This window comes from Diachasma alloeum, unplaced genomic scaffold (assembly GCF_001412515.2).
Source record: "Diachasma alloeum isolate Michigan unplaced genomic scaffold, Dall2.0 Dall_scaffold_00421, whole genome shotgun sequence".
In the NCBI taxonomy this organism is placed as follows: domain Eukaryota; kingdom Metazoa; phylum Arthropoda; class Insecta; order Hymenoptera; family Braconidae; genus Diachasma; species Diachasma alloeum.
The window spans coordinates 154,381-166,473 of NW_021680560.1; the positions used below are offsets into that span (position 1 = coordinate 154,381).

At 42.6% G+C, this 12,093-nt stretch overlaps 1 protein-coding gene across 1 annotated transcript in view; it reads left to right on the forward strand.

Moving 5' to 3' along the window:
- Nucleotides 1-7,932: 7,932 nt before the first annotated feature.
- LOC107042123 (Down syndrome cell adhesion molecule-like protein Dscam2) overlaps nucleotides 7,933-12,093 on the forward strand; it is a 92,712-nt gene continuing 88,551 nt past the window's right edge. Inside the window, exon 1 of the mRNA XM_015263015.1 lies at nucleotides 7,933-8,489. Coding sequence (XP_015118501.1) covers nucleotides 8,028-8,489 — 462 coding nt within the window. The 5' untranslated portion in view covers nucleotides 7,933-8,027. The remainder of the gene's footprint in view (nucleotides 8,490-12,093) is intronic.

Consider the following 12,093-nt stretch of genomic DNA (forward strand, 5'->3'; position numbering starts at 1 on the left):
CATCGGAAACACAAGGAATTTTCCACCGTGGTTCCGCTAGCCTCCAGGTTAATCGGGGGTAATACGGAGTTACTCATTAGTGCAGGGATAGGGGGTCTAGATCCCAGTAGAGGGGAGGGGGGGCGACTTTGGGCAGCTGCTGTGTAGGTGAGTCTAGCGGGCTTTTGGGCAGGGAATGTAGGAGACATGGGGGGACTCGGGTTGGGGGCTGAGTCGTCTTGGGGAGGGAGATAGGGGTTGAGGGCAAATTGTTCTGGAAGGACATCCGCAGCTCGGATGGGTTGGGCTCCTAGGGCGTGATTTTGAGGGGAAGTTTTCTCTGATTTAGACACAAGGGGGGTGAAAGCATACGCTGGAGCATAGCTTTCCTCAGCAGAGGGAGGGGGTCTATATCTAGCCGCGTTCATCACCGCCAATTCAGCCTCGTGGGCTCCTGCCAGCAGTTGAGCGTATGTGCTGAACGTATGGCGTTTGATATCTTTCGAGTACTGTGGGTGCAACTGGGTGTGGACAATGTTCAATTGTCGTTCTAGGGGTGGAGGGGGGTGGAGGTTGGCGAAGAGTCCGCGCATGCAAATGATGTAATCGCGAACGGACTCCTCGGGTGCTTGGGTACGACGTAAGATATCCTGGCAAATACTTTCCTCGCGACCTAGGGGACAAAAGGTAGCCTTGAACGCTAATATGAACTCGTCATATGAGAGAAGGTAGGGGTGCTCGGTTCGGAACCACGTTCGAGCGTTTCCACGGAACGCTGACGAGAGGGCCCGAAGGGTCTCCTGTTCGGTGAGGTTATTGGCCGCGCAACAATCCTCAATACGATCCAGAAAACTATACGGGTCCTCGCTCTTGGCCCCAGAAAAGGAAATTCCATCCCTCTTAAAAATGTGGCTGACCTTCAGCTCCCTAGAAGAGGGGTCTGCTGAGGTTTGATCTCTGAAAGTGGCAGTTCTATGGGTAGTCTGGGATAGTGAGGGGTGTGTTGCTGAAGGGTGGTAGGGGGTGTGTTGAATGTTGGTAGCTAGGGGTGGCATCTGGGTGGGGGCAATAGTCGTGCGAGAAAATGTAGCGTGTCGAGGGGGTTGTGGTACGTCAGTAGGGTGGATATTATGGTGTGTCGGGGGGTAGTCCGTTGCGTTAAGTCGTGGGGTCCGTGAGGCAAAGGGAGTTCCTACTACGTAAGTAGAAGGTGCAGGGGGAGGGGAAGGGGTTTCATAAGCCTGAGCAGGAATCGGAGGGGGTGGAGGGAGCCTGTGGGTAGGATGGGAGGGGGCAATGGGGAGATTATGGCAATATGAAGGGGTAGTATAGGACGGGTGGGAGGGTCGAGCACTCTCCGGGATGTGTTGGAGGGGGTGTGGTACGTGTCGTGTCATTGGGGGGTCAGGGGGATTCTCGGGTGAGTCGCTAGGGTGGAAGGGTCTGATGGGACTTGACGTGAAGGACGAANTCTCGTCCCACATGGCAGCAGTGGGGCCAAATTTTTTGGTCAATTCTAATCGAACGAACCGGTCTCTTAAGATTTGATACGATCTAAGACAGCAAGCTCCCAATGTCTCCAACAAGACCATCTGGTCACTTGGGTGGAGGGAGTCGTACTGATGCTCTAGTTGTGTACGTCGTCGAGCTATCTCTACTGGATCAGGGATTCGCGGGAGTAGATTGGGGGCAGGGAGGGCTGAGCTAATGGGGTAGGACATGGATGGGGTGGTGGAGGTGAAAATCGTACAGGCGGGGGTGGTCACGATGGTGGTAACTAAGGGAGTGATGATGCTACTGATAGGAGTGATAGCTGCAGGGGGTGGAGGAGGGTCAGTGACAATGAGATTCGCAGAGCTCCTGGGGGTTGTACTAGGGTCAGAGGGGGTAGTTGTGGGGGGAGATTCAGGGTGGTTGCGGTCGGGGGTCGTGTTGACGGGCGTCATTGTTTACACAAAAAAAAACGAACCGAACTTCCCAATGGAGTTACATTAAGCAAGGGGTAATTAACTTAATGGGAGAAGAACAAAAAAAAACAAAATTATTAACTTTATAATACGCGGTAGGGGGTTATTTTTCAAAATCAGCCGATTTTTACAGCTCGGAAAAGAATTTGGGGTAACGAATCGAAAGGGAGCTGTTGGGGGTACTCTCGGAGGGATTAGTTAATTAAAAACCACAATTATTAACGATTGTTAGATTTTTAATTTCGGGAACCAGAAATTCGGGAGTATTTTCGGATTAGGACAGGGGGAGAATGAAGGAATCGAAGAAGATAGGGGAATAAATCGGGCGGAAAAGAAATATCAGAGACGGATGAGTGGGGGATGGGATAATCTCCGATAATCCGGTACCTCGCGTCAATGGGGGGACACCCGAAATTGTGGAAAAATAAAGTCAGAGGTAGAGGTGCCACGCGTGACGTCTTCAAGACCGACACTTGGACCTCCACAAGGAGGACAAGGGCGTGAGGGGAAGGGGGTTTACTTGAAATAATATTTCACCGCGGTGTGATATATATAAGCGATGAGTTTCGAGTGAGATAAATTCAAATTTCAGGGGCTAGCGATGGCAAAAAGGGGGCGGGGGGAAGATAGGGGTACAGGGGACACAAAAAGAATACAAGGGAAAAATATAACCGGAGATAAATAATTCTCCGGAACAAAGAGTTCGATGCCGTGGTGCCGTGACCTTGCGCGAAGTCGCAAACACCCGCAACGATGAGCCGCACGCAATGGAATTTGCGCAAAAATACTATTATAGGGGGGAACTAAAAATGTACAAATTGTACATTGTACAAATTAATGAGAGTAAAAAAGGGGGGAAATCGCGTGGGTAATGAGCGCCTGGCCCCACGTCGGGCGCCAAATTGTGACCGCGTTATCTGACGGGTGAAAATCCTGAAAAGGGTTTTAGGGGTGTCAAATAAGCGTAACAAATAAGAGGGGGTAAATTCAATAAAATGATGTATTTCCAATTAAATTTACAGATAGATAGTGAGGCCTTTTGACTCTTATCTAGGGGAAGGGTAAGGCCAAGCGACTCGAACACGCGGAATATCGGGAAGGCTCAAATTAACAAAGAAGGGAAGAGTTTAGTCGTGTCTAGGGGTGTCTCGACTCTTACAATAATTATCTCACTGGGAGGGGGGAAAGAAACACAAGTGTGGGCTCACCGCTGGGGGGACGGAACGGGAAGATAAGGCTGCAGAAATAGTGACTGGGAAAAGGGGAAAATAACTCGTACTCACAGGTCCTCTCGATGTTGTGGAACTGTCCGGGGTAATTAACACCTGGGCCTTCTCGGGGTCCTCTCCAGGGGATGCTGAGCCTCCTCTCCACCTCAGGGTCTCCTGGTTGATCTCTCCGATGTGGGATGAGGTCCAAGATCCTCCAACAATCCTCTTTACATTGTTATAGTTCTCTGGGCACAATTGATACGACGCGTTAACTGGGGCAGTCGTGAGACGAGTGGCTTTCTTTGCGGTCAACGTCTTCTTCGCAGGGGGGCAGATCGAGGTGGGCCAGGAGCGGAATCGTCATCCGCTTTCCGGGTGCCTGAGGTGAAGGGGGCGTTCTTCGGGGTTTCTTCCTGGGGTGCCGGTGTTCCACTTTTCGTTTAGGGCCGGAACTGTTCTCCATCCTGGGGTCTCATCGTTGCTGGTCGAGTGGGACGGAAGGGTGAGGTGGGGAGGGAACTAGAGTAGCCGTGGGGGGAAAGATAAAGTAGCCAGCGGTGGCCAAATATATAATATTAGGGGGCAGTGTAGTTGGGGGAGATAAAAAGTATAAAAATAATGAAAAATAAAAAGGTTGCCTCGTCACAATAAATATTACTGAAATTCGAGTTGAATTTAAAAACTGTTATTCTTCCAAAATCCTCCATATTTTTCTCTGCTTTTTCGGATAGTCGTTATATCTGATCTATTGAGAATGGGTCAGATATAAATCAGTAGAATATATTTTATTTCCGATTTGCAATTTTCGTGAAAATGGCCAAAATGGCGACACCAGTGTAGCCAGTGACGCTCCGGGTTTTCCTCGGATTTTCCCAACGATTGATCAATTAATGTTCTCTTTACTTAATCCGGGAGAAACCGGTATTTGTATTTACCTATTATCTTATTCTCATAGAATCTCTATTTGATCGTACTTTGTTATGCACGATATTCGCACTTTCAATGACTTCTACGACTGTGTAATTATTATCTGTACTCACAGTGTAGATGTCCACTCATAAAGCCGGTATTTTTCTTCGGTTTCCTTGTTCCTCTGGGTATTTATAACTTTTCCGGGTATTTTTATCTTCCTTGAGTATCCTAATCGATCGTTTAATTATTTCCATAACCAATTATTTACTAAATTCTTTACTCGATCTAAATTTTAAAAGGGGGTTGCTTGTCGCTAACATCATCACGCAGAGTGTCGTAATTCGACCTCTTCTTTCTCATCCAGGGTCAATCTTCTCTCTCATTCCCATCCACCAATCCGGGCTAGGCCCTTCCATTGTGGTGACCAATGAGATGTACTCTCAATCATCAGGTTCGTCTAAAAGAATGCAGGGTCGAGTGTCTCGCTTTCATGACCAATGATGAAGTTGACTGACCTCGACTGACGTGGTCTATATCGTTTTTATCGACCTCACGATTGATGATAACACACCATCAGTATCACAGATAATCTATCAGCTTCCTGTATTTCCACTCGAATTTATTATGGAGAAACGCAAGGTTTTCTCCAATCATCCACTGATTACAAATGCATATGAGTCACGTGTTTTAGTGCGTGAGCCCACTCACTTACCATTCCGGGTAACATAACCCCGTTTGTCACAAAAATGCCCATGGAAGCCCTATGTTTCTTCTTCTACGCTGTTCCCCTGATCGAATTGCAGAAAAACCACCTCTTCTTCGGACTCAACGCTCAATCTCCCAACATTGACACTCTACTCTGCCAGTTCAACCACCTCCACGAGGTGGATGGATATAAGATGGCTTGATGTACTCTGCAGTGTTGTGGATATTCCTCAAACTCAGGATTATTTACATTTGGTCATATTAACTTCTCAATATTTGGGGAAATTCAGGTGAAAGACGGAGATGCAGCATTATCTCCATTGTTCAATTATCTATTATCTATTATTTTTTCATGATTATTCTATTTTAAAAGTGAACCTGGTCACAACTGTTTGATAAAAAATAGAAAAAAAGTAGAATTTGAAAGCAATTGTTCAAATAAAAAATTAGCAATTTCGCTCAAGAATAAAAACTCCTCAATTTCAGTGAGAAGGTACACAACATTTCGAACGCACTAAACGTTCTTCTTCACGTAATTTTTTTTATTAATCTAATTTATCAAAACCAAAATAGAATTCCAATGGAACTACTTTTACATCAGATAATAAAAATTGTATAAAAAACTGTTTTGAATTATCAGTTAGTTAAACCATTGAGAGGGATGAAATAAACAAATTCAATTACTTGTTTATGAAGACCATTCTAACCTGAGAAATATTAAGCTTCTTCTATCTTCAATAAATTATTAAAATACTAAAAGTCAAAGGAATAATAAACTTGTACTTCTCTGCTGCTACTAACAATGTTGAATAGTCATCAACAGTGGTTGAAAAAAAATGAAAAGTTGAAAAATAATCAACAAATTTCAACAAAAGACACTGTTATTGCTGTGCAGATGAAATCCGAGAGAGTATATTAACATAATTTCCTGTGTATGTCAACACTGATAAACTCAATGCTAATCCGCTAATGAAGATGGTATTAGTGGTATCAATAGTCAGCAAGATGATACAATGCGTATACAACAAGTGACAGTGAGATCCGTAGAATTGCACAATATCTAATTATCATAAAAAACTAGTATTTCCACGGAAACATCTAGTGAAATTTTATAAGTTGATCAAAGCAAAGACGAAGACTTGCGCTGTCATTAATGAAATGCACAGTATAGTTGTTGAATTTCCTAATGTACATCATTTCTGAAATATTTCTCTTAAAAATAATACCTTCAAAGTCAAGAATGTTTGAATTGTTAAAATCAAATTTATGGTTGGTCGATTTAACATTGCTGGCTAGGCCAGAATGCTATTGGTCAGGATTTTTCCCGCCGTTTGCATGTTCTCTTTTTCAGTCAAAGGATCTCTTGGATTGTCCAATGTAGTATTCATATGTAATATCACAACACCTTCAAAATTATCACGGATTTCCCGATGGGTTGGTTGCAAACAAATGAAGTTTTTCAGGTTAAAAAATCATGAGTGCAAAGCACGAGTGATTTTTCCTGAAAAACTTGACGAGTTTGTTTGTATGCAAAGAACCTTGAGGGAAATACCTGATTATTTTTGAAGCTCAAGTGGTATTCGGAAGAGAATTTTTCCATCCAAATTTCGGCCAGTAGAATTGCACTACGTGACAAAATCCATCTGTCAGTTCCCATGAGGGGCTCATTCGACCAGGAAATCTTTTGTTTTTCATATATATATCAGCATGAAAAAGTACCAGTTGAATTATCAAAAAGTATCAGTTAAATACCGTGTTGACTTTATAAAATGACAGTCGAATATTGGAATTCTATCGGCTGAAATTTGGATGGAAAGAATTCTCATTCCAGTTCCTACAGGGAATCATATCGTAAAAAATTGGAGAGAAAATCGCTCTCGATATATTTCGAAAATCTTGAATAAGCGTAAGCGTAAGATGGAAACCGAAGCGCCACTACGTGAGCAGATGCGAAAGCGCGTGCGTGGCATCCGCGGTATTTCTCATTATACAAACAACAGAAAGCGGCTATCGATGCGAACACAGTCCTTTGTTGCGCCAAAGATATTTTCAAGTTTATAATCTACTTTTGAAATTATCTGACTATCAAACCTACCGCATAAATTTCTAAGTTTGAAGGTGAGAATATTCAAGAATATTCTGAGATAAATTCTTTCCTCAAACGTATTGCTAGTGCCGACTGTACTTAATTCCCTGCAGTTGATTGTTTGAGTGATGAATTTATTAACAAAGTGAATCGGATAATCATTGAAAGTTAAATTTCTTCTAATTAATGATAATTTTTTTCCATAAAACGATCATTATAAATTCTAACAAACCTCTCTACAAGGTTCATTACAATCCCAATTTTATGGGCTGTAGGATGGTTAGATGTAAAATTAAGCATTCGACCGGACCATTTCGGGTTGTGGTATCGGTCAAATGTCCAATGTCGACCGTTTCTAATGACGAGCACATCAAGAGATGGCAGTTCACCCTCATGAGCGAATTTGAGTCGTGAATAATGCTTAAAGATACATGCAACAAATTTCATATTCAGATAATCTCAAAAGTACATAATAAACTTGACAAAATCTTTGGATCAAGAAAGAACCTTGTTCGTAGTGCTAAACGCTCTTCTGTAATTTATAAAATTCCGCATGGGAATTGTAGCGAAGACTACATTGGGCAAAGCAAGAGGTTCTCCATTGACAGAACAAGAGAACATGCAAATAGCGAGAAAAATCCTGACAAATATTATTCTAGCTAAGCCAGCCATGTTAAATCGACCAAACATAAATTGGATTTTAACCATTCTGATTGCAAAAGTAAAGTTGAAAATATTTAATAAAAATATTGTACACAATAATATCCAAAATTAATAAATATTGATTTAATCATTAATCATCTCCTCAGCCAACTCTACGAATTCTGGGTATCAGCAATGACCGGCCTTGGAGAGGGTGAACCAACGACCATTGTAACCCAGACTACAAACACGAGAGCACCAGCTCGAGTCGCTTCTTTTTCCCAAGTACTGCGTCGCGCTGTGAAATCCTCGGTTACTCTTTCCTGTCTCGTTGTGGGCAACCCTACGCCTCGCCCTGTGTGGACCCACAGGAATACTCAGGTCTTGACCGGGCGCCTCTATGAAATAACTTCCGAAGGTCACCTGAACATCCATGGAATAGAGCACTCAGTTTCCGGAAACTACACGTGTTCAGCCTCTAACCTTTTTGGCGATGACTCTATCACTTATACCCTTGTCGTTGTGATGCCTCCCAAAGCACCAGTTCTCGAGCTCCAGTACACGACCACTCACAGCGTTAAACTAAGATGGAATCATCCTGAGAATGGAGGGGCAACGATTCAAGGATATGTTTTAAGCTACAAGCGAGATCCTGGAAATTGGGAAGAGATTATGCTCTCCCCAGAGCAGACAGAATTTACTTTGAGTGGATTAAAATGTGGCTCATCGTACTTGGGACATCTTACGGCTCATAATCGAGTGGGTACCGGTGACCCTAGTCCTACGATCAGTACGACCACTAAGGGATCAGCACCGAAACTCCCGAAGGAACGGGAAATCATCACTGCGAACGCCACCTCTTTCCGGTTAAATCTGTTGCAGTGGCCCAATGGCGGTTGTCCAATTCATTATTACACGGTGGAATATCGAAGAAGAATGAACACCGAATCCTGGATTCTGGTCGCCAGCAAAGCTACCGACAATTTGGTATGAGATTTTCGATTAATGATTATTTTATTTTGCTAGGTATGTTTTTGATACTTCATTTACATTGGACAATTAACAAGAACGGTCATTCTTAATTTTTCGTTTTAATTGGTAATCTCCTAGTTTAATCAATGAATCCAGGAAAAATTTATCCAAAACAGACAAAAGTCCAATGTGCTCCGACAAAAAACGCGTATATTTCACCATATTTGGATTTGTAGGGCTATTTATTCTAAGATGCGAGGAGAGATGGGAGTGCTCAGTGCGCATGGTGGTTCTGGTTTATAATTCGTCGATTATCTTCTGTTATGTGACAATCAACCAATCACGAACCAGAAACCCGTGGTGCGTAATTGGTCGAGTGAATTAGTATTACCCTGTGGTCGATCGTCGGTAAAAATGAGTTGGGTAGGTGAGATTCGATAACGGTCAAACTTCATTAAACATTTTTAAGCTATCTACTGGGTCAAACGTTAGATGTTTTCAAGATATAAATTACACGGAAAGTAGCAAGCTATATGCAATCTTTCAACTTTCTGAAGCACTATACGAGGGAAACAATTGAATAAATATTAATGCACTGTAAGGATATTTTCCCGGGTGGTTCACCCAGAAAAAATTCAAACTACTTTTAGCCTTCTCCATCGCTCATTGGTTGGGCGCCAGCCACACCTTTACAGAAGGTTTAACGAAAACCGGCCTCTGAGGCAATCTCATCTACTCAAGGACTTTTGTGGCTGGACAATGGCTGCCTAGCCAACGTTAGCGTGACACGGTAGAGTGGGTGAAATCTACCAGGAGTATTACTCTCGCATCTTCACAAGCCTTTTCAAGCCGTGTATTATGCCTTGCGGCCGAATTATCCCATTGAATTGGATTCACGTCGGTTCTCGAGGATCTATCGACTTATCCTTTTAGTCTTTCTCCTGAGTATTTCGACTCGGAAGACTTTCAGATATAATACCTCAAAACCTTCAAAATTATCGGATATGTCCCAAATGTTGATATGCAGGAAAACTTGAGGGAAATATCCGATGAATTTTGAGGGGTATCCGGAGGACAATTTCTTCAATTCTGATTTTGGCCGATCAGGCTGCAGTGTTCGGGGTTACGGGAGACATTTCACTAAAATGTGAGGAATATCTGTCAAATTCATAGAAAACAATTGACAGGCTACAGGGAAATTATCAGTCGGATAATTTCAGCCTGCAGCCGCGGAAATTATCAGTGTGAACTTCGGTCAAGGCGATCTACCGTTCCTGATTATCGGAAATGTCGGTGAATAGTTGCGCTGACTGGAGGAGTACTCTACTCCAGGCCCACGGGCCCATACGCGTCCAAAGCTTTCATCCGGGTCGAGATAATACCGGTCCCTACGAAGTCGTTACTTCGAGGACCGAAATAACCCCTTCTTCGATTTGAGGGGACTGCAGGAGCATTCTCCTGTGTTCGTTAGCATTAGTGATGCATCTGGCAACTCTGGGCTACGCCCCTGTCCCTCGTGACCCTGACTATATTTCAAGCCAACACCACAATTGACTCTAGGGAACTCCCTTCGACATCTCCGCTCGAGCATCCGCGTTCAACTCACTCAGAATCTGATTAGGGCCTAGAGAATGACAATAGGTCATTCCTTTATCCTATCCCCACTAATCAACCCGGCGGGATCCCGGAGGTTTTAACGGAGGTTTTAAAATTTTAACTACGACATTCCAACTGAAATTTTCAACGACATTTTAACTGCGATATTTCAACTTGTGTCATTTGAACTGATCAATTTGAACTACGACATATCAACTGATTTTTAGTAAATTTTTTTTTTAATTAGCTGAAATTTCTCTTTTTTTTTTGCTTTGCTTTTTAACAGAGAATGTAATCCAACTCAGTTTAATTATTGAACTAATACATCGATTAAATCATACAAAGATACAATTTTTAAAAAACACGAAAAAAAATTGTATTCCGTGTGGATTATCCCTTCTCAAATGCTTCCGAGATTGATACAATATAATTTCATAAGGATTATCCTCTCTTAAGTTTCTCACCGAATAACGGAGATAGGTGTGTGAATTCGTAACCGCACAAATATTTTGTTTGAATTGTTTACGTTTCAAGAGATTTAAAGATAGATTTTCTAGGAATCTCATCTCACTGATGTGTATTTGAGGTTGGGCAGTTAAAATGTCGTGGTTGAAATATCGCTAGTTGAAAAAGTGTTAGTTGAAATGTCGTAGTTAAAATGTCGCCTAGTTGAAAAGACATGGATTCGGTCCCTAGTTTATCCCGATACAGCGTTTAGAGTCGCCCAGTTGAAACTTCTGTATACCGGGCCATTTTTCCCTAAACACAGCTGGGCGAGTTCTAAAATACCGAATCTCTAGTAGCATGCTCCAGACTTCCAGGTGCCGCGGTTTCACCCAAAACCGCTATGATTTCAGTCTTTGATTAATATGTGGCTCGTATCATATATTCTCGTCTTCTTTAGACTCCTCTAGATGTCTCTTCCTGCTTCTCTTCATAAATTCAAGAGTTCGTATCTCTATTTGAGGCGTTTTCAAACCATAACAAGAACATCTCGTTACAGCACCAATTAAACAATTCGGAAGCACAACGACTCGAACTCAGCTGGGATATGATCCCACATCTTCAGTTTTCCGGACTAGTGCTCTCCCATTTCGGCATTGGAAAGGTGGGGGTGTGGGCATTATATACGATATACACATGTTCTGAAATTCGGATATGCAAAGGAGATCTCGGTAGCTCAATTGGCAGAGCACCAGTCCGGCAAACTGGAGATGAGGGATCATACCTCATCTGAGTTTGAGTCCGTGTGCGTCCGATTTTTTCAAATTGTGCATTGTGTAATGATTTTTCTTTGGCCTCAACAAATACTCAATAAACCCTAACCCAGAAGTCTCGATTATCCAAACACGGCCAACTCATTACCTTCGTTCTCGTAATCCGACAAGTCTGAAACGCCAAAAACCATAACGCTAACACTGGACTTCGGGAACAATCAGCAGCTCATCCAATCCTTATTTCGTGTATTTAGGGCGCCAGCCGATTTTTAGCAACGCGGAATCGACAAACCGCAAACGGAACCGTATTTTCTTAAAACTAAATACTGATTGTCCCCAAAAATCCAATAACGACAAGAAACATATCGCAAACCATACGCAGAAATGTGGATTACGAGGGTACGGGATTTACTCGGCTGCTCAGTGTGCGGGTCGTGGAGAGAGGGGTGGATTCGTGGACGAGAACATCAATTAACAAAACCAATCATCGATCGAGAAACCAATAAACCAATGTCTTAAATTCCAAACGGGATAGGTAAGGTCGACATTGAATAATAAACACAATTGTACTGACGTGTTCCGCTATTGCCGATATTAATACAAAATCGTAAATTCGTACAAATACAAAATTACATGAATGTGACTCAAAATAATTTTAAATACTCTGAAATGATCCATTAAACTCCAAAAGGACTCGAAAGATGCGAATAATAATTTTAAGTATGAAAAAGAAAGCGATCCCAATCCAAAGCTGATAGAGAGAAGCAAAGGTATTGTCCACGAGGGGAACACGAATCCGAGAGAGA